The sequence below is a fragment of the Carettochelys insculpta genome, chromosome 5 (genome assembly GCF_033958435.1).
Source record: "Carettochelys insculpta isolate YL-2023 chromosome 5, ASM3395843v1, whole genome shotgun sequence".
In the NCBI taxonomy this organism is placed as follows: Eukaryota; Metazoa; Chordata; order Testudines; family Carettochelyidae; genus Carettochelys; species Carettochelys insculpta.
Genome location: NC_134141.1, coordinates 68,884,504 through 68,911,978, shown reverse-complemented (window position 1 = coordinate 68,911,978; position 27,475 = coordinate 68,884,504). Strand labels below are relative to the sequence as shown.

At 40.6% G+C, this 27,475-nt stretch overlaps 1 protein-coding gene across 8 annotated transcripts in view; it reads left to right on the top strand.

The window, feature by feature from the left end:
• The window catches only part of PAM (peptidylglycine alpha-amidating monooxygenase), a 273,477-nt gene that overhangs the window by 77,125 nt on the left and 168,877 nt on the right, over nt 1-27,475 (top strand). For all 8 annotated transcript variants that reach the window (XM_074995279.1, XM_074995278.1, XM_074995277.1 and 5 more), the window contains exons 2-3: nt 14,358-14,851; nt 16,077-16,197. In XM_074995279.1, coding sequence (XP_074851380.1) covers nt 14,760-14,851; nt 16,077-16,197 — 213 coding nt within the window. In that variant the 5' untranslated portion in view covers nt 14,358-14,759. The remainder of the gene's footprint in view (nt 1-14,357; nt 14,852-16,076; nt 16,198-27,475) is intronic.

Below are 27,475 nucleotides of genomic sequence, written 5' to 3'. Positions count from 1 at the left end.
GTGTGGAAGCACCCTGTCTTAAAATCAAATTCATTAGCTTCCAGATGTGTTCTGTATGTAACCCACAATGCCCCTCTCAGTGCTTTGCTCTGGCTGCTGTTCTCCAGTAACAGGAAGACCATGAATTTCCAAGCAGGAGCAGCGAGCCTTTGGCTGTGGGCTCATGTTGATATGAGAGCCCAAGAAATGTCTGTCTGTGTTCGCTATTAGCGCTGTGAGCACATCTGCCCGAATAGCCCCTGCAGGGAGTTCGTGGCTCTTTCTCTACACTTACTTTTTTGCTGCACTGCCTCACACCAGCTGCTGCCCCGCTGTATGTTGTGTCAACAAGGCTGTAGTGGGGGCTGTGCTTGCATAAAACGCCAAGAAACTAATTCTCAGTGGTTTACATTTGTGTGCAAATCCCTTTCCTCCCCCACAGGCACCATACAGTCTGCGTCTTTCCCACACTCTGCCACATCACATGGGTAGCCCCCAACCCATGTTGGGTTGTGCCTGCCATTTGGTGCTGACCATGCTTCCAGGCACCATCATGATAGATTGCACACATTTAGAGATCCAAGGGTGGCAGGAAGGCTATTCTGGGGGGTTGCAGTCACTGTGGGGAAATCTCCCCTGGTGGCTGAGATACTGGGCGTTTTGCTGCTGTTGTGGGGTAGTCTCCCCCCAGCGGCTAAGATACTGGGCGTTTTGCTGCTGCTGCCATGGGAAAGTCTCCTCCCTGTGGCTAAGATACTGAGGGCTTGCTGCTGCTGTGGGGAACTTTTCCCCCAGTGGCTAAGATTTTCAGGGGCTTGCTGCTGCCGTGGGGAAGTCTTCCCCAGCGGCTAAGATACTGGGGGTTTTGCTGCTGCTGAGGGGAAGTCTCATAAGCTGGTGGAGGCTGATTCCCCATGAAGAGACCATATCAACTGGGCCCTCATTGCTTATTTTCCTAGACTTTTCTATTCTCTTTCTTCTCACTTTAAATTACAGTCCAGGCCTCTGTATTATTTGCAGGGATCACATGCCATGATCCAGTTAAGAATACAGTCATTGCACGGAAGACTTACAGTGCACCAGAGAGCCAAAGATTCTCCCCAACAGAAATGTAATGACTGCGGAAACCAACAATTCTTTTCCTACACATTTCTGTCCACTTGCTTCTCACTTCAAAATATTGTCCGGGCCCCTGTATTATTTTCGGGGATCACATGCAATGATGGGAGGTGGGACACTCAGTGGATGGCCAGCTGAGAACACAGTTGTTGCATGCGTGTGGGCAAAATAATGGGTTGGGATACCAAAAATTCATTTTTCCTAGACTTTTCTATTCTTTTTCTTCTCCTTTGAAGTTCTCTTCATTATTTCCAGGGATCATCATGTGTTCAGGGATCGGGAGGGGCATGAGGAAAAAGCAGTGTGGGAAGATGATGTCAAAACCAGCAAACATGCCCAGAATGCTATGGGGATGAGGGAACTGTGGGATAGCTTCCCACAATGCACTGCTGCCACAGTCAATGTTTGCCAATTGGAGTGTTACAACAAAGACTCGACTTTGTAAGGAGCATGTGGGAAGTGAAGATGGTCAAATTCAATCTTATAAATTCCAGAATTGGAAATTCGATATAAATAAATTTGAATTTATCTCCTAATGTAGATGTAGCCTTGGAGTGTAATTAATTTTTAGATGGCCAAATGAGCAATATTAAATGGAAAGAGCTTTTTGCAAGAATAAAACAAGTGCACACTTGCTGCTTACTTTAAATGAATTTTTCTTTACTGATATTGGCCTGAAATGTAACTTTTCACAGAAAGAAACAACTGTTTTAATATACCAAGTTAAGAATTTAAATCACAAGCTGTCTTGGTGGTATTGCACAACATCAAAGAATGTTATCTGCTTTTTAACCGGGGAAAAATTCTTTGATCCAGAATGATACAGAAAGAGTGAGGCTATAAACTGATAATTCTGGTGCAGAATAGACTTCTAATGGAAAAAGTGGTATAAAATATACAGGTAGTGGAATCCATAAGGACAATATGACTATGATTTTCAATAACTGAATATTTGTAATCCTGCATTCAAGTGAGACGCAATACACCAGTTATATAAAATTGTTTAGAAATACTCCTGTCATGTGACTTTATAATTGTATTTTAAAAATTTCTTAAGTATGTAAATGCCTTTCATGAGTATCAGATTAAAGCATTTGACATATTCGGGATAGCAATGCAACATGCTCCAGAAAATGCCTATTTTGGTGGTCATGGCTATTTTAAATTTGACAAAGTACTTTCTCCTATAAAATTATGACCTTATGGGAGAACTCTGTGATGATTCTCAGGGCACCTGGGCTGTGTGCTACCTTGCTTCTCCTGGTTTCTAGTGTTAGGAAGTTGCCTCAAGCACTCTCCTCCAGGCAATGCCTACCCTGACTTCAGCTTGCAGGTTTACAATAGGCAGTTTCAAGTTCAAGAGATCCCTTTGCACCATTCTTCTGATATCCAGTCCCTGATACTGGGCTACTAACAGAAATCTCAGCTCCTCTGCACCTCTCTGCAGTGTGCCTGGTTTATCTCATGTCACTGCTGTAAACCATGCAGCATGTGTGAGCTCATACCATGAAACAAAGGTAGCTTATTTTAAAAATAAGGATTCAATTAGAAATAAGAGTGCGGTGGAAATAAATGGTAAAGAAACAAGCAAAAAATAATAAAACATCAAGCTGAGTTCTATGAATATCAATAATTTACCTTTCCTAATAAAGTAGGTTTTCCTCACAAGCTGTCTGTTGCCGCTCTGGTAGCTTTTACAAGAACTCAAGAGCAGGATGTAAACATTTATGAAAAAATCACCACTCCACAATGGATTTTGTCAGTGAATGGTTACAGAGAGCTTCTCTCACCTCTGTGTTGTATTGAAAACTGAATTCATCTTTTATTTCTATTCATAGACAGGTAGAAAGCCTGTCTTCTTGTAGAGTTGTGTGTGTTTTTGTTTTGTTTTGTGTTGTTTTTTAAACCTTCAAGGCATTTGGATTATTTGCAGTCACCTTTGATGGTTTTCCATTGAAAGTCTTAGTATTGTGCAAGATTGAACAGTTGAGCCTTGCATTACATTGTGGGCTAAACAGAACAGGGAAACAACTCCCCATGTCAATATGAGCTGTCACTGTAGATGATATTCCCTGGCAACTAATTTAACACACAGAAATGGAGACGATTTCATCTTTGGTGTAATGGTTATCATATTTTGCCTGGTGCAGTCATCTCTTTTACAATATTCAATTACTTGTTGGAATTGACATCAGAAGGCTGTCTAGGAGTTTCTGCAAGGTTTACTTAAGTCAATAAGCTTAGTACTCACCAGTACTTGATTATTTACTTCCAATACACATTTAACTACAACATGGTTCCTTAAAAGTATTATGAATCTCTTTCTGCAAATTAGAGATCTCAGTCTTGTTTTTAATTGCATGTTACCTGTTAAATTTGTCTCTTAAACTATCCTTTTTGATGGTTATTGCGTCTTCCCAAAGGGCTAGTGAGCTTGGAGTTTAATAGCTGTCCCTCTGTTTACTTCATTCTTGGAGGAAAAGTTCTCATTGAGGTGGCATTCCAATTTCATATGCAAGGATTCGTCTGAGTTTCATGTTAACTAGACAATCTACCTATCAGTTTTCTTTCTAAAATTGCATCCAACTACACAGGAAGCCATCTTCCATATACTTGACATGAGGAAAGCTCTAGGCTTTTCCCTGAACAGAATCAAACTGTTTAGAAAGTCCCCTGGACTTTTTATGTCTATTGTAGTTGTAGATAGGTCCAAGGGATCCACTCCAGTCAGGGAGACATTAAAAGGAATATGGGGTAGCTTATTACCTTTTTGGCTCATGTCCAACTTCCTCTGCAAGTGACTGCACTTTCTTCTACATCTCAGCCAATATCGGTCGCCTTAATTTGGTTGCTGAAATCTGCAGAGCTGCAACAGGACCTTAATGCATAGGATTTCCACCAATAATACTTTGGTTCATGTTGCTGGATTGGATACTGCAGCAGGCAACACAATTCTTTGTTTAGTACTGTAGTCTGTACTGAATGTCCAGGCTACTGCTTGAAAGCTAGCTGAAGTGAGGCACCCATGGGGGAGAAAACTCAGAGAAACACAGATACTTCATAAGATGAATAATCTTTCCTTACGGTGGTTTTAGACCCCAAAGCTGTTCACATGGCCTCTAAAAGAGTCAGTTATTTCAATTATTGTCTTCAACCTTAGCTATGGGGCATCACACAGTTTCTGTGTATTATGTGGTAGTCAATATTTCTATTTATCTGCCTCATTTCTGCACACCATCAAAATTCTAAACTGAATGCAGAATTGATTTTCTCCTACAGTTTTCCACTGCACTCATCACTGTCATATCTCAGTGCATCATAGTATTAATGATTTTATCTTTATAACTACTGCAGGAGTAAAAGAGAGGTACAGTATTACCCACTCTTACCAGACAGGGAAAATTGAGAAACAGGCCAAGTTCCTTGCATGAGTCTGTGGAGAGATTTAGTGGCAAAACCATGAACTTAGGACCTGCGAATTCCTCACGTTTTACCTACACAAGCTATCTTTGTGGCAGAAGTACTGAATGTCCATGACCCTATTAAATTGTGTTTCAGTTGCAAATGCACAACACTTGAAAATCTGACCCAATTAATCTCAAGTTGGGCAGCTAGAAAACAAGAAATCACAGTAAGTATGCACCTGCTAATTGTTGTTTGAAGTTGCTTGCCCATCACTGAGCATTGTAAGATTGAAAGGGACCTCAAGAAGTTGTCTCCAGCCCTTGTTGTGAGGCAGAACCAAATAAATCTAGACGACCTTGACAATGTCTTTCCAATCTGTTCTTACAAATCGCCAGTGATTAGGACTCCACAGTCCTGGAAGAATATTCTGGAGCTTAAGTACCCTTTTAGACACAGATGTTTGTTGTAATATCTAATTTAAATCTCCCTTGCTGCAGATGGAGCCAATTACTTTCAGGGGACATGACATATAAATGATCATCATCCTCTGCATAACAGCCTTTAAACATATTTTGAAGACTGTTCTCCAGTTTGTTAAGGTTCTTTTGAATTTTTACCCTGTCCTCCAAAGTTCTAGCAAACGTCTCCTGTTCTCCCTGGCATGGTGTCATCTGCACATTTTATAGAGTCTCCACTCCACTATTCAAGTCGTTAATGAAAATATTGAATAGTACCATATGCAGGACTGACCCCTGTGGCATCTCATTAGATATGCACTCCTGGTTTGACAGTGAACTATTGATAATTAAATGTTCTTTGAGTACAGTCGCAATCAGGATTGCCTCCGTTTTAAAGCAAATGGGTTGCAGGCTAAGATTATAACTCAAAATGATCTGGACAAATGAGAGAAATGGTTTGAAGTAGAAAGGAGTGTTGTAAGTAAGAAACTAGAATTAATTCATCTACTCTTTGTGCTGATTAGGCCTCATCTGGAGTATTGTCTCCAGTTGTTGGTACTACATTTCAGGAAAGATGTGGACAAAGTGTAAAAAAAGTTCAGAGAAGAGCAAGAAATTGATTAAAGGTCTAGAAAACATGACCTAAGAGGAAATACTGAAAGAACTGGATTTGTTTAGTTTGGAAAAGGGAAAACTGAGGAGAAGACATGACACTGGTTTTCAAGTACCAAAAAGTTATTGCAAAGAAGAAGGACAAAAATTATTCTACTTCACCTTTTAGACTAAGAAAATGCAAGGGACTTACATTAGAGTAAGAATAGTTTAGGTTGGATATTGGGAAAAACTTCCTAACTTTCAAGGTGGCTAAAGAATGGAATGAATTGCCTATGGAGATTGTGGAATCTCCACCTTTGGAGATTTTTTAGAAGGGGTTAGACAAACACCTGTCAGGGATGGTCTAGCTGCTGCTTGATCCTGCCATGAGTGCAGAGGATTGGACTTGATGACTTCCTGAGGTTCCTTCCAGTCCTATGATTCTATTATTCTGTAATTTAATATTAGTTTCTGTGAGATATGCCAGCTGTCCTCAGTTCCTAGATCTCTTAGAATTTTTCCCATGGGACCTTGCCTCCCACTTCTCTGAGCTTTTTTTTTTTTTTTTAAAGTCCATTGTTCTCATTCAGCAGTTCACACTCCTTCCTTTCCTGAGAATCATGAACTCATCATTTCATGATCACTTTTATCCAAATTACCCTCACCCTTCCCATTTGCAATTAGCCTCTTAGTCAGAAACAAGTCTAAAGTGGTTGTTACTCTCTACACTTTCAGAAACAACAACAAAAATTGTCCCCAGTAAATTGTAAGAACTTTGTGGAAATTTTGTGTTTTGACATATTTTCAAAAGAAAAATAATCTGCAGAAATTGCTCCATTACTAACAGTTCTTGTCTTCTAGATGTTTCTCTTACTATTTACTTCCTTATGATTAGGTGGTCTATAATATGTCCCTATGGTGATGTTACTCCCATTTTCCCCATCTATCTTTGTCCAGAGACTTCCAGCTGGTCTACCTCTGACCTCCTTCTGGACTGGGCACAAGTGTATGTATTCTTGATATATATATAATACAACATCTCTTCCCATATTTCCCTGGTTTTTCTTCCAGAACAAACAATATCCCTCTTTGCCTATAATTGAGCTATGAGTTTTCTCTCTCCAAGTCTTTGTGATGCCAAGTCAGACAGAATAGCTGTTTCAACACAGCACTCCCCTTTCAGAAGGGGAATGCAAACAAGCGAGATCAAAAATGCAAATGAAGTGCTTGTTTATATATCTCACACCTCATTTGCATATTCTCATGTGATCATGCTTCCGGAAGAGGCTTTTCCAGAAACACGAACAGCTATGGGGTTCCTTCGGGAAAAGCCCCATTTTTGAAAGAACCCTTCTTCCACTTTTTGTGCAGGTGGACCACATATCTTTCTCAACAGATCACCTTCCTGGAATGGCATCTTCTAGGAAAATAAGCCAAAACTTTCCCATCAACACCATCTGGACAGTAGCACGTTCATCTCCAGAATGCATATGTCCTTGCTTGGGTCTTATCCTCAACCTGGAAGATGGGCAAAAACACAACCTGATTGCCTGATTCATTCATTCTCACTCCCAGTGCCCTGAAGTTGCTGGTCATCAGCTCAGGTTCATACCTGGCAGTATCATGAGTGTTCACATGGATAAACTGGATGTGGTAGTGGTCAGAAGGATAGATGAGCGTTAGCAGCCCTTATGTAACAGCCTGGCTTTTCAGGACTCATTTCAGTTGGTAGGTGAATGTGACATGCCATTCCTTGACCACCAATACCCTCTATTGCACCCTGTAGGGTTCAGGGACTGTGAACGTCCCAGCCTTTGGATCAAATGCTTCCTCCTTTGCCAATGGGGTCTACTTATCTGTTGCTAGGGTGCTTATTGCCAGGTCTTGATCACAGTGAATGAGGTATCTGTTTCATGGGTAGAGCACTGTCTGCTGCCTGAAGTGGTCAGCAGCCATTCTATTCCCTGTAGGGTAGCTGGTTCTCTTTCCTCTCTGGGTGCAGATATAGTTATCCTTAGTTGGCTAACAGCCTGCATTCCAGATATTTCCATGTGTGTCAGTCTGATGAAGTTCTCATGCTCCTGGATGATGCATAGATGACCCATCTCCTCCTGCAGCTCTCTCCTGTGCTGACTCTAGAAACACACACTTCTCACAATAGGAGGTTTCTTCTGCTTGGCTTTCATTGGTGAGGACATGCAGCTATTTCTTGGGTGGTAGTAAGTTTGCTTTAGATATCTGACAGTCTGTCTCTTCTTGCTTTCCCCAGTATCACTCTCTACTAACCTTCCAACTTTTAAAGTAAAAGAGGCGCACTGGGATCCTACAGATGATAACCTCATTGTTTGCTACATTACCTGTCTCGTTCCCTGGGACCATCTATTCTGTGAAGTGAATGCTACTGATCATTCAGTCAGAGTACCAGAATGAGTACAAAGTGGTAGAATTATGTCTTATATCTGACATTTTTGTGTGCTTTATTTTGCTACCTTAATATCATTTTAAACTTACATAATAGTATAGTTCAGTGAAAGGTAGAACCATGGTAAAATAGACGCTGTTGTCATAAAGATCTTGTGTTAACAGTTTTACCTGCTGTTTGAAAATGCTATAAATGAAAAAGAAATCATAAAATTTTCTAAAGTTTTACTTTAGGTGTGTGGCAAAGTGACTCACCAAACAGTGCACTTGCCATATGTTTAAATGTAGTGTTACTGGTTTTTTTTTCCTTCAGTAGATCCAGAAGAGCAGGTCCTTTGGTCATCCCCACTTGCCTTTTGACCTGGCTACAGAGTGAAATCACTGTTTTGTTTTCACCCTGTAGTCACAGAACTTTGACAGGTCAACAGGCCCCTTGTTTATGGGATCTTCCTAGTAAAGTTGTAGGTAAATCCCACTCCCTCCCTCTACCCTGTATTGAGACTGGGTGGTTAAGATCTGTCTCATCAAACTTCTTGCTTGTTCCTTAGGCTACTTCCTATGTTCCTATCTCCTTCCTCCTCATGAGCTCACATTCTTAGCAGGGGTCTGCCCAAGAGTGAGACCCGTAGTCCCAGCTCTGAAGGTAATAAAGGAGAGGAAACCAAATGGACAGAAATAAACACCAGCATTAGCACCTCTGTTCTGCATCCTGGTGCTTTCCAGAAACCAAATTAAGTTTGGATCTCTGCTGCCTTCTTTCAGAGCGCCAAGGATAATGAGGTTTATTCACCTCCACAATTGGGTCCTACTGAATGGTGCTTCTGTCTTTTAAAACATCCTCCAAGACAGGCATGTTTTACAAGTGAGCTGGTGCAGGCTGCCTAAGCTTCTCCTGCTCTTTAATCTCTCTTTGCTTGGGGCAGGGTGTATGTACCCCTTGTCAAAGTGTCTAATCAGTTTTGATTTTCCTCTGCTCAATTTTTTCTTTGTTTTTCTTAACACACAAGAACAGAGGAGTGAAAAAATGTTTTTTAAAAAACTGATTGTAAGCCAGAAAGATGGGAAGAGGACTCAGACACATTTTCCACAGTTCAGGAAGCTGTTCCTAGCTATTTCTTTAAAAATTGATTAGAATGCCATTTGACTGTTTCTTTAAGAAAAACTTAATTGAAAAGAACTCTCTAGCTAACAAAGTGAGCTCCTTTTAAAATTAAATATATCTTCCATTTAATGGTTTTATAGTGTTACTGAAAAGCATTATTATAAAAGCTCCTTTAAGATGTGGATACTGCACCCAAGTCAAAACAGAACCATCATGACTGTTAAGTAATTGTAAAAAAAACAAAACAAAACACAAGCCCCACAATGCTTTCTAAGGGTTATGTACAAAGCATAAGCATTAGCAGTTTTTGAAGTAAGTCTGATGCTGATAGGAAAACTGTTACACATGTGGATAGAGGAAGTACAGCAGTAAGTACAGTATAATTCATTATAAAGTATGTAAATATTTTATCTTAAGGTTACCTAATTTTAGAAGAGATGCCATTTCATTTTTATTTTTTGTTTCCCTATGTTAAAGCAAGTCTCTAGCTGAGGACTGCATTTCTGAAAGTGTGAATCCTTTCCATGCTATTTCAAAATATGTTAGCTTTTTAGGAACATTTACCAGTTGGGCTGGGAAGATCAAATGAAAGAAAATTTATTTTCAGCTGTGCTCTATGCACATAATTAGTATAGTTTTGTTTGTTGTTTTTTCTCTTTTGAATGTGGACATCTGCAATTTTAAATTCCCTTTAGGCATCTTGCTGACTTGTTAATCATTTTTGTATTGTTTGTTAAATGGAGTATTTCCTGCTGGGAAAATGGAGTAGCTCTTGAACAGAATATCACTGGATATCGTGCCTATCTGAGAAGTGTGTTGCATTATCATCAACCAGTAAATGCTTTCCAATGCACTATGAAATTTTCTCGAGGAATGTATTAGGCAGATTCATAATTTAATGGGAAGATACGATGCATGCTCCTAAAGAGGTGTGTCTTCTTGGGTATAACCCACAAATACTGAGCTTTTTACATACAATGTGAAGTAGGAGAGCATCTGGTGTGGTTGATCAAGTAGTCATGTTTTCAGGAAAAATGTGTTTTGTAATGTTTTTTATGAGAGTATTCAAAAAACAGAAGTTTGAAGATCAAGGAATTCACTTAGTTGGAACAAATCATTGATACAATAGACTTTGTATAGATATAGGACTATATAGGTATGTTACGAATGTAACAGGTGCTACTAGTCTCTATTACATTTTATATCTGTTGGAATGGATTCTGCATGTGTTGGTTCATTATATCACCAAGGATACAACAGAGTTGGGAATAGCTTTCTGTACGGAGAGGCTCTCCAGTGTGGGCTGAGCACTTCTAATGGATGTTAGAGTAGCAATATCTAACAGAAAAGGTGAGCTGAATTTGTTTTGTTACTAAAATCAAAGAGTTGGGTTTTTGTATCTGCATAGCGTGGATTTTGTTTTAAAGATGGTTGAGAGACACCTTCTCATACAGTATTATAAAAGTCAAAAACAGCATGGAGAAATGGAAAGTGTTGTGCTTTGAAAAGATCATCCTATCTGGACAAATAAAAAACCCAGTAAGCCCTGAAAGAGCAGAAAGAATGCCCCTGCTTCCTCACCCCCAAATACTAGAAAACTGTGTGTGGTGGCCAGTGAGTTGAATACTTTGCAATTGACTATTCTGCTATCCAACTATCCTTTTATGCTTTATAAAATCCCTCAATTTCACATGACTCCTGATTCAGTATTTCACTGAGGTAGAAACTTGAGTTTCACAGGTTAAATGCTGTCTCGAAGATCACACTTTTTCGTTTCCTTTGGAGCTTCAGAAAGATCCCAGGTGGTCTCATTCAGTTTGTGCATTTAATATTTGTGAAACAGGAAGATCAATAACATTTGTCAAAGAAAAATTAAAATTGGAAATGGGCACTAAGCAAATTTTATCAGTGCACTGAAGCCTGGACTCTAACCATCTGCCTCTCTTTGCATCCTTGTCAAAGGAGAGATTACTAATTGCACTGAATTGAGACCAACAAACACTTGCAACTTTTTTCAGATGTGTTCTTGTGGTTGGCACTGAACTGTTAGGGTGACAAAGTATCCATCTGCACTTCCATTCTTCAGCACTGATCATTCATTCCTTACCTGTTGCTCCTTTGAGCTGCCTACTTTGGCTCCTTAAAAACTTGCATTGTGATATTATTGTTAGTCTGCTTTGTATTTTAGCATTATGGAATTCTAGCTTTTTGGGCTGTTTTTTCAACCTAATCTGTCAGGGCTTCATCCTCTTCTTCCTCTCAGGTTTCCAAATTTCTGACTGCAGAAAACTGAACGTACTTGCCCTGCTCTCTTCATCACCCTGCGACTGTTCACTCCCTTCCCCCATCAAGCTTGCTCATGCTCATTTGCGCTTGGTTATTTTCACCAGGGTAGGGTGGGTGTTTATGTGCATGAAAGGAGAGAGGGTGAAGGCTCAGGTGTGGGGCTAGAGATGAGAGATTTGGGTGCAGGAAGGGGGTCAGGGTGTTGGCTTTTGACGATACTTATATCACATGGGTCCTAGAAGTGATCACTATGTCCTCAGAGCACCTAGGTTCAGGAGCAGCCGGGGACTCCACATTCTGTCCTCACAGCTTCAATTGCCTGTGGTTCCAAGCTGCTGAGAGGTGCAGGGCCAGTGCCTAAGGGGTGCAGGATCATTCTGCCCACTTCCAGTGTCATCCAGTGCTAAAGCAAGTAGGGAGTCTGTCTTAGCCCTGTTGTGTTGCCAACCAGACTTTTAACAGCTTGGTCAGTGGTGCTGACTGGAACTGCCAGTGTCCCTTTTCAAGCAGGCACCTGGTACCTTGTCCTTCTCATGACTGTTCCTCCGCTCTTCCATGTTCCTGCTCCTGCCCTAAGTAAACTCCCCTTTTCCTTTCTATCGCGGGAGCTGTGGTCTCTCTCTAATATTTTTCCCATCCTTTTGCCCCTTTTCTTTTGCACCCTCTGGAGCACCCACTGTAACTTTAAAGCAAAATCACAGTATCAAGGGGTGCATATATTGAATCTAATGAAAAATGTAATCTTACCTTTGTGTCCCTTGTTCTCAGTTTTATTCTCCTTTTTGTCTGGTACTAACTCACTGCATAGAGTGATCATATTTCCTTATGGCAAATACTGGACACCCTTGGAGTCAGGATGTGGGGAAGATGACAGCTCCCCAGCTGGGGCTGCCCAGCAAGTGCAGCTTCCTGGCTGACCCATGGTACAGGGGCTGGAATGGGGCTGCTGCCCCACAAGGGAGCTCCCTGGTTGCAGGGGCGGATGCCCTGCAGAATTGGGGTGGAGTTTACTGGCTGCCCCATGCCACGAGGCTCCAGGAACAGGGCTACTGTTCTGCAGGGGTGCTCCCTGGCTCCAATGGTGGTGGGCCTGTGGGGGCAGACCTGTGGCCGACCCATGGGAGAGGGTTGCTCCCTGGCTGCAGGGATCAGCTGCGTCTTCCAACTGCCCCATGCCTTGGGGCTCCAGGAATGAGACATCTGCCACATGGGGTTACCTCTCCAGCTGCCCCATGTCTCAGGGCACCAGGACTGGGCTGCTGTCCCTGCAGGGGACCTCTCCGGCTGTCCCATGGCTCAGGGCACCTGGAACAGGCCTGCAGCCCTTGCGGGGACCTCCTAGGCTGACCCATGCCTCCGGGAGCCGAGAACAGGGCTTCAGCCCTGCCACCGAAGCTCCTTGCTTCCCCAAACCACAGGCAGTCAGGAAGGAGGTGGTAGTTGCACTCATGCTCCTGCCAGCTCCCCTGAGCCTCAAAGCCAGAAAGGTGGCAGCAGCCACGCCCCCGATCAAATATGGGGCAGTTAGCCTCTTGTTAAAATAAATTGGGATGCCTTCCTGTGCCCAAAATATGGGGCTGTCCCAGTCAAAACAGGACGGATGGTCACCTTATCATTGCATCATCTGTGAAATTATTTTGAAATCTCAAGGTTCAGCAGTATATCTTACTTGTTGGTGCAGTAACTTATTGGTGAAATTCTGTTAAGGCCTGTTTTTTTAAATATCAAGTATACACAGTTTGTTACAGGCAGTGAATCATGAAACTTCTAATGCACATTTTCTTGACTGTAAAGTTATTCTGATTTGTACAAACTATTACTATGCATAACTCTTTAATGAACACTGAAAGCTCCTGAATATAGCAGAATTGAACATTTCAGTGTGCTGAGTGCCTCAGTAGTGGGAGACACCATTAACTGTGAAGTTTCAGTAGTCTCCTCTAAAGAGTTGAGTTCATTTAGTCAGATGGGTGGATATTTATAATCAGAATTGCTGCACAATATCTCAAATGATGTTTTAGGAAAACTTACCAAAGATTTGTTCGATAGTTGCTGAAAAATACTTTTTCAAACTTGAGAATAGTTTCTTACACGATAATATTATGTAAATGACAGTGTAATGTATTCGTTCTTTCTGCCTCAAAGTTTTTATAGCTTTTTGTCTTGTAGGTATATTCTTATAGTGTATTAAGCTTGTGAAAGTAAAGGGAAATCTTTAACATTTTCATATTTCTTCGTCCATTAGAGGAAATTGTTGAATTATATGTTGAAAACATGGTTGTATTAAAAATCAGAACAAAGTTGCTATTAAATACATGGCTTCTTTTATTGTTATATTTGAACAAGGAAAATTACACTTTCACCAATATGATACCACCCAGCCAGTATAAGGGAAGTTGGGTTTTTCACTCGGGATATTGTACAGTCTCCTAAGAACATAAGAATGGTCAGTAAGATAATAACCAGTTAGAGGCATTCCAATTTTTTTGCCCTTTTAGGGCAGGTTAGTAGGGTAACACGGTTCATCTTTTAAAATGTTTTGCCTCTAGCACTTGCAGTTAATGATTTGAAGAATATGTAGCGCACTGCAGAAAATCATAAAACAAAACAAGAAGCCAGAATGGTCACACCATTAACAGCTGACATCATAACATCTTTTCAGCTTGAAATGCTTAAGTAATCTGGGATTCTGAATGAGAGGTCTTTTATTTTTAGTTTTATGTCTGTTGGGTCTAAGCACTATTTATTTCTTTTCTCACATGAAGCTAAGCCATCTTACATTCGAATAACTTTCCTAGTACATAGTGTAGGACTTGTAAAAGGGTTTTGTGCATTTAAAGTGACGGACGGGCAGTAAGGGACTTGATGCATTCTTCACTGGGTTGGGCTAAAGCTTATGAAATTACTAATGTATTAAAAAGCTTCAGCAGGGATTTGCTGAGGACTAATGCTGTAATGTGTTAGTCATCCTTTATCTGCTTCTATTTTTACAGGTTCTGAAGGATGACTGACGTTGGTTTGTGTGATGCCACTCAGAGTCTCTGTCACTGTGGACTGATAAGTAATCTGAAGGTGTAACAGTACGGCAGTGGAAAAAAAAGCCGGAATACCACTTGCTTCAGCTTTTTAACTGGACAAAAGTACAGTTTAGCCTGCCTGCAAAGGGAGAGTCTTCAACTGATTTCTTTTTTGCAGCTAATAATAAGGACAACCTAACTTCATCCACCTTCCTTGTTTACCGTCCAAGACAGATGATGTGTCAAAAGCTGTAAGATGCCTGCAGAACACACAATAATGAAGTGAGCTGCTGCTGCCTAATTGTCAGGAACACAGCCGACAGAGCTGCGCTGCCCTTTTTCTGCTCCTTTAATCGGTCCAGGAACAGCAGGGTGAACATGGCTGGCCTCATTAATAACCTGCTAATACTGTTGCTTGTTTTTCAAAATAGCTGTTTGGGTTTTAGAAACCCACTTTCTGTTTTTAAGAGGTGGGTTACATTCTTTGGTATATTCAGTGCATGCTACTTAGTAATGCTATCGCTTTGTCTACTGCAAGTGTTATGAAGATTAAAAAGTATGTACTAGTTAGAAATTATTTACAGAGAAGACACATTTTTGTGTCGTTCGCTTCCTTAGAACTGAGATCTTCTGTTTGAAAGGGCATTATTGTGTTGTGTTTTGGAGTATTGATAAATAAGAAAGCGTGGATGAACCGTTACATTGCTCTTTGAAACATGAATCTGTCTTGGCAATATGATTAATAAGGTTAAATAATAAAACATAACTTAAGATTTGTGTGTTGCACCACTGCACTATATCTAGTCCCTAACCCCATTAGTTTACTAGCTAAACTATTACTTCATGAGGTAGCATCAGCTAGTTTGTAACTAGGGATCTGATGTTTATTTTTTTAGCTCCTGAATGCTAAATTATTTAGATAGATTTGGGGGTTGTATGTGTGGGGAAAATCCATTGTATTAGCACATCAGAGAACACAGCACTATAGATACACTGTACACAGATTACCCCATCCCGTTTATCAGTTGATGTATTTAGAATTTGTATTACGTGAATGTTTTTGTCTTGCAATCCTGTTCAGTAACAAGCTAAATATTTGCCTTGCTTCTTTGGTTATATGTATCATTTACTGCAGACCCACTTAACTCCAACATACTAAGTTACTTTTCTGTCAGGTAATCAGAAGATACCGATTGGAGGTACGGGAAGCATGTCTTCAATTTATAATGACTCAGTGCCTCTAGAAACTAAAACGAAAGAGATTGAGGTTTTTTTTGTCCTGTTTAAATTGAAGTCTATATCTAATATGAACTTAAAAAAAGCTATTTTCCCTCAGCTGATAACTCTACATGGTATATTTTGGCATATTAAGGAAATATGACCATATACAGCTGCACTTAAAAATGTAGTTCATATAAAAAGCTTATTTTCTGTGGCAAACTTTTGTTTTTTTGCTAGTACTTCATAATTCAGTCTTTTCTGATGTGTCCCACGAACACCTCCAAAATATTCATTAACTTTTTGTTTTTTTCAATTATACTCCCAAATTACCTTTAAAGGTATTGGGTGTCTAATTCCCTTACAATCACTCGCAATCCCAGTTTATACATACTACTTTTTTGTGGCAGTATAAAAATACAATCTCTTGATTAGTAAACTTGGAAACTTTTCATTTATTTATTTTTTTCTGTTAAGGTACAAAGATACTGCTAGCTCTCTTTCCAATGAATGCCTTGGAAACAACAGGCCAGTGATTTCTCTTGGTCTCACAGATTTTGCATTGGATATTCGCATGCCTGGGGTGACTCCTAAGCAGGTGAGAATAATATATTGTCCCTCTCCACTTATATATTACACACTGAGAAAATGAATTTTGATTACAATATTAATTTTCTAAAAAGCAGCAAGCTAAACTTTCTACTCCCCTGAAAGAGGTAAAGATTTCTACTGGAAGAGTCTAAAATATTGAATACCATAATACTGTCATTTGATTAATTGTACATACATTATATCTGTTTTATAAACTGAATCCCTGATGTCCAATGGTTTTCAGTTTTCAACGGAATAATATTTACAGTGGTGCAGCATGCATTAAAATAAGGAAAATAACTCTCTTAAAATGAAAAGCTATCTGTTTTTTAATACATAAGTTTATAGAGGTTACTACTGGATACACCAAGATATACCCAGTGGCTTCAATGAGGGAGGAGAGGTGGTCCAAGAGACTCACATTGTAATATCTAGCCTTCAAATTGCTGTTTCAAGCACTTGTGCTTATGCCAAACAGAAAGGAGGTAGAATGCATGCAATGCACAAACCCCCATTTATGTTTCAATATTTATGACACTGAAGTTAGTTCAGGAGAACTACCCTAATGTGATTCATTACATAATTTTCTCAGCATGATCTTCCTTCTGTTTCCTGGGCAAAGATAGCATGATAGATTGTTGGAATACTAAAAGAGCTAATTGTACATCTTTTCAAAAGTATCGTGATTTAAAGGTGCATAGTAAAAAGTTTTGAGTATTTTATGTTTTACTTAGTGTGAGTTTACTTGATAAACTGATTAATTGTTGTTTGAAGCCATGCTGTTCCTGGGATTATGCCTTTCTTTTAAAGGTAGTACTTTTCCTTTTAAAGGGCTGCAGAGGCATGAAATGGATAGGATGTTATGCTGCAGTAGATGACTCATTGTTGCAGATAGCACTTCTAGAAAAAAAACTATTGAGGAAGTATAAGAATTTCAATTATCGGAGAGCTTCCCTTTGGAGCATGTAATTTTGAGCCAGCTGTGATATTTTAATGATGACAGACCAAACAAAATAAACAAAATTGCTGCTTTGGAGTCTCTGACTACATCAGTGCATTTAAAAACCTTTTGGAATTTTGAGGTGAATGTATGGAAGTTCTCAGGTATTTGCTATCCATGCCCAAAGTTGGATGTCGAAGATGTAAACAAAGCAAAAAAGCACTCGCGTAGCACTTCTAAGACTAACAAAATAATTTATTAGGTGATGAGCTCTCGTGGGACAGACCTACTTCTTCAGATCATAGCCTTACCAGAACAGACTCAATATATAAAGCACAGAGGTCTACATATTACTATCAAGGTTGACAAATCAGAAAAATTGTTGTCAAGGTTGGCAAATCAGAAGAGCAGAGGCATGGTGGGCGGGGAGGTGTGGGGTGGGGAAGTTAAGCATTAGATAAAACATCAGAGTATGTGAAAAAGTCCTTATCATGGGTCAGGTAATTGCTGTTCCTGTTCAAACCTTGTGTTAATGTGTCGAATTTGAACACGAATGTTAGTTGTGTGCATTTCCTCTGTATACGGTTGTTAAAGTCCCTCTTTAGTGGAGCACAAACTTTCAGAGCTTTAACAGAGTGGCCCACTCAATTAAAGTTTTGGCTCTCAGGCTTGTGTATTTGGAGTTTTTTGATGTCTGTTTTATGTCCATTCACTCTTTGTCAAAGACTGCTTGCAGTCTCTCCTATGTACATGGTGTGTGGGCCTTGTGGGCACATGATGGTATTGTGGCAGGGTCAGTCTTGTTCTTGGTCCCCAGGTCCTCCGTTGAGTCCATTGGCCCCACCATATGAACCCCGTTAACCTTGCTGGGGAGGGAGGGTGGTCTGGGGGGAGCCCAGTCCCCACCCACTTGTTCCAGGTTCTGGCCCAGGGACCCTGGATGGCTGCTACCAGCGAGCCCTGACTCCTTTCACCCTTGGCCCTGCAGTACTTGTCCCTGGGCCACTTTCCCGATGCTTCCCCCACCCCAGTACCTCCTACTGGTAGCGACAGCCATGGCAACAAGTTCCCTCCTTTGTTTGGCTCCTCCAGCTGACCAGTTCCCTACGGTCTCTGGTTGAGCTTCAGGTCTTCTGGAATGGGGCAGCCCAGCCCCCAGGTTGCCGTGGCTCTTCTCCTCTCTTACGGCCTGTGGTGTTCCTCCAAGTCTCCTTAACCACCCCTCACACACTCCTGCATTGCATGGGGAAAGGCTTATAAAGGTATCCCTGAATGGGATCAGCTGGCCCTAACTGATTTAGGGCAGCCTACTCCTCAGCTGGTCCCACTCTGATTGTCAGTTCCATCTCTGCCCTGTTTTTACTCTTGTCTTTCTTCCCCTGTCCCCACCCTGCCACAGTATATATGATGTTAGTTGAGGAACAGAAGAATGTGCCCATGATTCTGTAATTAACGTGGTTAGGTCCAGTGATGGTATCTCCAGAATAGATATGTGGACAAAATTGACAACAGGGTTTGTTGCAAGGAAAAGTTCCAGGATTAGTAGTAGTATTGCATAGCCTGTGGTTGCTATTGAGAATTCTCATAAGGTTGGGAGGTTGTCTATAGGAAAGAGCAGGCCTGTCACCTAGGGCCTTCTGGAGTGTGGCATGATGATTTAGGATAGGTTGTACGTCTTCAATGATGCATTGCAGTGGTTTGAGTTGGGTGCTGTAGCTATTAACAAGTGGTGTTCTGTTTTTTTTGGCTTTTTTGGGCCTATCTTGGAGTAGTTGGTTTCTGGATATTCATCTAGTCCTGTCTTTTTTTTTTTTTTTTTTTTTTTTTAACTTCTCCCATGGGTAATTCAGGTTTATGAATGTTTGGTAGAGATCTTGTAGTTTTCAGTCTCTGTCAATAGGATCAGAGCAAATGTGATTGTACCTAAGGGCTTGACTGAAAGCTATGGGTTGTGTTGTGTGCAGGATGGAAGCTAGAAGCATGTAGGTAGGTGTAGCAGTCAGTGGGTTTCCAGTAGAGAGTGGTATTTATCAGGCCATCAGTGATTTGTACTGTAGTGTCCAGAAAATGTATCTCTCAAGTGGAATGGTCAAGGCATAAATTGATGGTGGGGTGCAGATTGTTAAAGTCTCTGTAGAATTCTTCTAGAGTCTCTTGACCACAGGTCCAAATGATAAAGAAGTCAGTGATGTATCATAAGTAAAGTAGGGGTAATAGGGGACGAGAGCTGAGGAATTGTTGTTCCAGGTCAACCATAAATATATTAGCATATTGTTGGGCCATGCAGGTGCCCATTTGTCAACCTTGATAACAATTTTTGGACCTTTGTGTTTTATATATTGTTTCTTCTGGTAAGGCTATGATCTGAAGAAGTGGGTCTGTCCCATGAAAGCTCATCACCTAATACATTATTTTGTTAGTCTTTAAAGTACTACATGATTGCTGTTTTGATTTGGTAGAATACAGACTAACACTGCTATCTTGCTGTCACTATTGAAGATGTAAACAGTGTGACTAACTCTGAAGAGCTATCTGTTTCTACTTTACCAATCAACAAATCCATTAATGGAGAGAGAATGAGAATGATAATGAAGATTAAGATTCTGTCACAAGTATTTTTAGTAAAAATCACGGATACGTTGTGGACAATAAATAAAATTCACAATGGGCTTGTCTACACTACCATCTTCCTTCGAAGGAAGGATGGTAGTTAAGGTGTTGGGAGTTTACTAATGAAGTGCTCCCATGCATAGGCAGCACTTCATTAAGCAAATTCCCCCCTGTGGCAACTCCGAAGTTTTAAACTTCAGAGTACCGGCACGTGTCTAGCTGCGGCTCACCTGCTGGTACTTAGAAGTGCCAGGGCATTTTGATGTCCCCTTACTCCTCACTTACTTAGCACTTCATTAGTAAACTCTCAACACCCTGATTACCATCCTTCCTTCAAAGGAAGGTGGTAGTGTGGACACATCCAATCTGTCCTAGACTCATACTAAAAATAATTTTGGTGCTGGGGGAGTGGGAAGGGGACTGAGCGAACCCTGGCTGCTGCTTCAGGCTGTGGCTGCAGCTCTGGCTGCTCCAAGACTGACGTCTGCCCCATCCCTGCCCTGTAAGAAATCCTGAAGGTCCCAGGAGTCTGTCATGGATTCTCAGTGACAGAATCATATGTCGGCCATAAGTATATTTAAAAGAAACACATAAATCCTGTACAGTTTGTAAAGAAGTCTTGGCATTCATCTTTGATGAGGGTGTCACAGGTCAGCTTTGGTATACTCTAGAAAACATAATGAAAGAGCCACCCTCCCCAGACTGAGAAGGTAGCTTCCATCTTCTTAACTGTGTGTGATGGCTAGAATCAGCTCTAACTGCAGTACGCTCCTCTGCCATGACAGGGCAGAACACTGGTGGAGGGTTGTGTTCATTATGTATGTGTGCATGGGTGTCGCGTTGTTTCATGCTCTCTGTCCCCCGCAAGACTCTTGCTCCTGGCTGTTGACTGATTTATGTTTCTTAAACATGGCTCTACAGGAGACTTCTCCGTTAAAGCTACCCATCTAAATGGATAATTTCAGGTGTTATTTCCCATCCTTTAGGGGTCACAGTAGGAAGAGAAAAAGTGGTGCGTTTCTAAGCTCTGCCCATATGAATTACCAAAATGAGATGCTGTTCATTATACAGGTATTCAAAATGTTCAAATGTTTTTGCTTCATTCCCTCTTGGTCAAGAGTTAAAAAATAAGTAGTGATGCGTCTCAGATATCATCCTCTTGATGCAAGATTGGGACTTCACTTGCAGTAAACTCTGTAGCATTATCAGTTTTGCTATCTTTCTTCTTACACAAGGAATTAAAATGTCAACATGGTTAATTATTTAAGTAATCAGATATTTGAATTAACTTTCCTTTAGAGGTATAGGAGCAGTTCACACCTCTCAGAGCTGTCATTATGGGCTTTTTGTCTTCTCCCTTATATATAGGTCTCACGTTCTCGAGGAAGTTTTTGGTGTGGGGTTTTTGGTTTTGGTTTTGTTTTGTTTCCTTTTTCAGCCATGACCATAAGACTTTCTTTTAAAAAAAGAAAAATTAAAGCTGAGATTCAGGAGAAGAAGTTACCATCTTTAGAGAAGTACCAGCATGACATAGGGATGTATGCGGTCTGTTTCTCAGTTTTGCTTTTTTATTCAGAGAAAAATGTGTTGATGTTGCATTATATTGCTGTAAAACTGATGAAAAGAAACAGACATTCATCATTCTAACCAGCAAGCGTAGTCTAATTTGAGTACAAAGGAGTAAGCTACACTTATTTGTTCTAGGACAGAACTATCCTGTCCTAGAGCTGTGGTCTTTTAGGGTTAGGGAACTTGTGAGGCAGTTACAAGTTTCCAGGGTAATAGTTGAGTAGCTGTGTCCAACCAGTATCCTTGGCAAAGAAGTAAGGTTATGGCTCTTTGATTATTGGAAATTAATTTGATTTTAAAAGTTAAAGAAATTTGCACATGATGATTTCTTCTCTACATCCTACTGATTTTTTTGTTTAATGTGTTAAAAATTATGTACAAATACCAAGTTACTGTGGGATATTATTCCTTCTTATAGTAGATTATTTTGCTATAACTATAGATGTGGAATTAAACAAAACATGTTACTCAATTAAGCACAAGACATTATAGTGCTCAAATCAAATATTCATGGATTATAATGCCAGAAGGGAGTATTATGATCATCTACTCTGACCTCCTGCATCACACATGCTATTGAATTTCAGCCACCAATTCCTGTACTGAGTCTGATAACTCATGGTTGCACTAAAACATAAATCTTTGGAAGACAGCCTTTATTCATCTGAACACATCAACTAATGGATAATCTCTTTCATCATTATTGCTGTTCAAATGGCTATTTACTCTTTGTCTTGTTTTATTTTTTAAAGATTTCTCATTATTTACTGTTAGGTTTTTGTTTTCAGTTTTGGTTTCTATTTTAGTTTCACCTTCCAGCTGAGTTGTTACTCTTCTGTAGGGTAGCTGAGAAATCAAGAATTTTTTTCACTGCTTGTAGTTACTTGTGGTGCATCTCTGAATGTGTTCCAGTTTCAGCATCCTTTTTGATTCAAGAGGAGGACATAGTACTCTAGTAATAATTTCAACAATGCAGTTTAAATAGGAAATATAGTCCTGCTCCTGTTTGATATTCTCCTGTTTGTACATCCAAGGATGGTATTAGCCCTTTGTGCCATAAAGGTAAATCATATTCAGTTGCTTATCTCTTATGATCCTTGGTGTTTTTTCAGTGTCACTACTTTCTAGAATCCTCTACTTCATGTTGTCAGTATGGCTTACTTGTTTTTCTTCCTACATGTAGAAGCTTGTATTTGGCTTTTAAATCAAAGATGGGCAACCAGGAATAAGGGGGGTGGGCAGCATGAGTGGCTCTTCTTCAATTCAGTGGGCCGCAGCAACCCCACCCCCGCACCCTTTGTGCCTTCCTCCCCCATGCTTCTTGTGCACAGTAGTCCCAAACTTACCTGCTCTCCCCTTCCCTTCCAGTACTTTGAGAGAGCACAAATCACATGATTCACCTTTCATTCCTGTTCCTCCCTTTCCCTCCCAGAGCTGGACTGCTGCACACAGCTGATTCATGGTATCCCAGCTCCCAGAGGTAGGGGAAATGGATACAAAGCACAAATCAGAATATATGTGGTGCTCAAAGTGTTGGGAGGTTGGGAGAAGACTTAAGAAGTACGTGGCTCCGGTTCCAGTGTATGAGGGAGGCGAGACCCATTGGGCTGCATGCAGGCCACACATTGCCCACCATAGGTTTAGATACTCACCCTGTGTATTTTGAGCTTTTGAAATTCTACTGAAGATAGCAGGTCTCCTGAATTTGCTTGACAGCAACTCATGATCAACAAACATTTTGTCAGAGCACTGACAAAATTTTAAAGTTTGCCAACCAATGATGAAATGGACTGAGGTTCCAGCCAGTAGGGTAGATAAGTCTGAAAGCAAGTTCCAAATACCAGTTTCTCTCAAAGTTTCCATGTGGGCACGAATTTTGGATGAAAAAAATGAATAAAACTAATTTAGATCTTGTTAGGTCAAGTGGTGCTGATGAGGTTCCCTTGTCTCCCCACTCCCACCAAAAAAAAAAAATTAAAATAGAAAAAGCACTTTAATACCCTTTAACTTTGAAATGCCTTCTTAGGCTAACCTGACTGTGTGTGTCTCCTGCTTCATTGCTTTCCCAGTCTGTTTCCCCCTGTAGTAGAGTGTACCCGAGAAATGCAATCTCAGGTTTTCTGACAAACTTAAAGTGGGTGAGGATTGTCAGAATCAGGCGAATATCAAAGATGGGTGTTTGGAAAGAGCTTGCTTTTCTGCCAGAATTTCGTCCATTGGGAGTGAAGTATGGTCAATGAAGATCACAGGTATTCCCAACTCAAAGCATGGTTTTTGGAGTCATGCACAAATTGGAGTTTGCCATTTTGGAGGGTAAGGGCAGATGAGATACAAAGATCTTTCCAGATTACCACCTTTGTGAGAATATTCTGGGTTTCAGCTACTGTGTCAATTTTTTTATCTTGTGGGGTGGGGGGGAAAGCACTTTGAGTGGAAATAGAATGCCTGATAGTAGCAGATGCTCCATATTTATTCACTTACAACATTTTTGTTGGATTTCACTAGCTTTTAATTCAGTCAGAGCTCAGTAGAAATCTGAGCCTCAGCCATTGTAGAGATCACCAACCAGTTACCATTTCTAAAAGAAGGTGTGTCTTAATTAAAGCCTATTTTACTTTCAAATGTGTGGTCAGGCGTGCCAATGGGGACAGCTGCCCTGGCCCCAGCGATACAACAGTGGAGAGGGATGCAGGTCACACTACATTCCAGGTAATGTGCAGGGATGGCTGCTCCTAACCCCACTCCTTCCACCAGAGCAGGAGCAGTCCTCCTCCGCCACGTACCTTACCCAGGGTTGTAGTGAGGCTGTCAGCCCCACTGTGTTTGGTGAGTTATGTTATCTCTGTTTTGGAGGGACACGTTTACAGAATCTTGTGTATGAGAGGGATAGCCAGGTTAGTCTATATCTTCCCAAATAACAGGAAGTCCTATAGCACCATATAAACTAACGTATTTTGGAGCATAAGTTTTCATGGGCAAAGACCTGCTTCGTCAGATGCACGCATCTGATGCAATGGGTCTTTGCCCACGCAAACTTATGCTCCAGAATATCTGTTTAGTTTATAAGGTGCCACAGGTCGTCTTGCTCTTATCAGACTCTTTCACCTCAATTGGTTTTGCCTTTGGCAGTTATGTGGACTTTCCCTTGAGCCCTTGGGAAAGATTCTACTACTTTTCAATTTCCACCACTGCCCTCTGGAGTGGACTTACTGTGTTTGATGTAGAGGTAGGTTCCACATATTTAACTCACCTAAACTACAAGTGTTTTGGATTAACTTGAGATATTTATCTCTAGCTTTCACACAGTATTTTACAGATTTTCAGCTCCCTTCATTTACTCTTGTGTATAGGAACTGTCTAGTTTTGATGATAAGGTAAAAGTTTATTTTGGACCCAGATAAAGAATTTGAAATTAAAAGAAAAGTAATTGTTTCAGTGGATAAAATGTGGGGTTATGAACTTTTAAATTCACTGTTCATCAATGGATTAAATGTTGTTGAATAGACCTGTCACTCTCCAGTAAACCATGTTGTGTGGCCAGTTTAGAAGTAGCTTGCAGCCACAGTTGCACACCACATCATTTCTCTTTCACCAAGGTGTACATTGATTTTTTTTTTCTTGCATTGCAATACCGTGCAGTCGAGACCAGTGTGGGACTGTTTTTTTTTAGTCCATTCCCATCCCACACTACAAAATAACCCCCTCCCCACAGGTCCCACATTTTTCTTGCATTTGTATTCCACTCTCGCCTGCAAAAGCCGTAGATTCTGCAAGTGCTAGAAACAAACGAACAAACAAAAGTAGTTGGTTAGTGTAGTTTACTTACACACACACACACACACACACACACACACACACACACACACACACACACACACACACACACACACACACACAGAATTCAGACATGTTTACCAATAAATGAATGAAAAAAACTTACTTAACCCATGTAAAAATACTTGAACTCCTATTATAATAGACATGACATTTTCTAGTCCTCACTGAAATTTAATTATTCAAAGTTATGAAGTGTTTTCCCACAAATTACTACTGTTTTTTCCCACTCAATCCACTCCACAAAACAAAGTACATTCTATTTGATCCCTATGGTGCAAAACCTGCAGATCCCACTCTTTCTGCAGAAGGTCTGCTGTACCACACAGGCTTCTTGCAAGGACAGGCTTCCCTTATAGATCTTATTCCCCAGCCCATGCTCATCCTCTGATCTTCCTTATGAGCTCCTCTTCATCTCCCCTTCCTGCCTGTTTCCTCTCCTTATATTCATCCCACTTATCTTGTTAACCCAGTGATTGTCACCCAGGAGCTTGCAGTGCCCCACAGAAAATGTATAATTGCCCAGTGGTAGACCTGCAGCCTCTTCCAAGTGGTAGCAGTGTCAGTACTCAGTGTGTTGCCAGTACCACCTTGTCACCATCCCATGAACAGACCTCTTCCTCCCCTATCTTTTTAGTGGAAACTCTAAAAAGAGAAAATACAAACTTTGACAACTAATATAGATATGTCCTATATTTACTGTGATCCCCAGTTCACTCTTTTATTTGTTATCAGTGGGACCAATGTAAACTCCGCCATGAAGCCTCCATGCCAATTACAAACCTGGATGAAGGAGGAGGGTTGGTCAGATGTGTGTCAATGTGCTTACTGTCAAACAATAATACAAATGAAATCTGGGGCCAGTACAACTAAATGATAAAAGATGCCAGCTCGGACGATGCCTGGATAAACAAGGTCCGTGTTACCAATCAAGTGATCAGGATTGGGTCGATAAGTTGGCTACCGAAAGAAAATTACAACTAACACACATGCTATCCATTGGAACATGGAACATCCGAACACTGTGGGCAACTGGAAAACTAGAGCTGCTTCAGAAGGAGATGGAGAGATACCAATGCGATATACTTGGACTGGCAGAGATGCGTTGGGTGGGATCAGGAGAGATACGTGGTTGCGAAGTCATTTGGTCAGGAAACTAAACGAAGCATGAAGCAGGAGTTAGATTCCTTCTTAGCAAAACAGCTAGAAGAGCATTATTAGGATACAAACTGGTGAGTGCAGGAATGATGGTAGCAAGATTCGAAGCAAAACCATTCAACATCTCAGTCATTCAGGTGTATACACCCACGTTGGACAGTATGGAGGAAGAGATTGGGCTATTCTATAAAGACTTGACAAAGACGGTGGAGGAGATACAGAAGAAAGATGTGTTGATCATCAGAGGAGATTGAAATGCAAAAGTTGGAACAGATAATGAAGGTTGGGAGAGAGTCATGCAAGGTTTGATAAGGAGAAAGAAATGAACAAGGTGAGACACTGCTAGAGTTTGCTACAGAGCATGAGATGGTGATCTGCAACACAACATTCCAAAAAAAGGAGTGTAGGAAGTGGATGTGGCAATTGCATGACGGGAAGTCCAAGAACACGATAAATGTGATTTTGATAAGAAGAAGATGGATAACATCGGTACAGCAATACCAAACTTTCCAAGGAGTGGATATAGACTCAGACCACAGTCTAGTGATTGCAAACATCAAGATAAAACTCAAAACGTAAGATACAATTGAAGAAAAGAAGAGACATGGCAAGGCTATGTGAGGAAGAAACAGGAAATGTGTACAGAGCAGTGCTCGAAGAGAAGATTAAGAATATTGCCACAGAGAAAGACCTAGATAAGAGAGTTGTAGGGATGGCCATCACTATAGAAGAGGCAATTGAGCAGACTGTTCCAGAGAAAGAAAAGATCAATAAGAAGTGGATTATCCAGAAGACACTGAAGTTGGTTCAAGAGAAGAGAGAACTGGAAATCAGAAGAGATGTTTCTGAGGTGGGAGAACAGCAATATAGAGTGAAATGCAATGAGGTAAGGAAAGCAGCCAGAAAGGATAAGGAGAAATGGTTAGAGGAGCAATGTGAAGATATAGAGAGGTATTACAGCGAATGTAAGACCAGCGAGGTATATAAGACAATTAGGAATATTAATAGGAAATGGCAACCAAAGCACACGGTGATCAAAGATGAGAACAAAGAAGTGCTCATGAACAGGGAAAAGATTGTGCAGCAATGGACAAGATATTGCACCAATCTGTACAAAGCACAGTTGGACCCGAGTGTCTCAGAGAGACCAACTGAAGAACTGAAACAGATATCT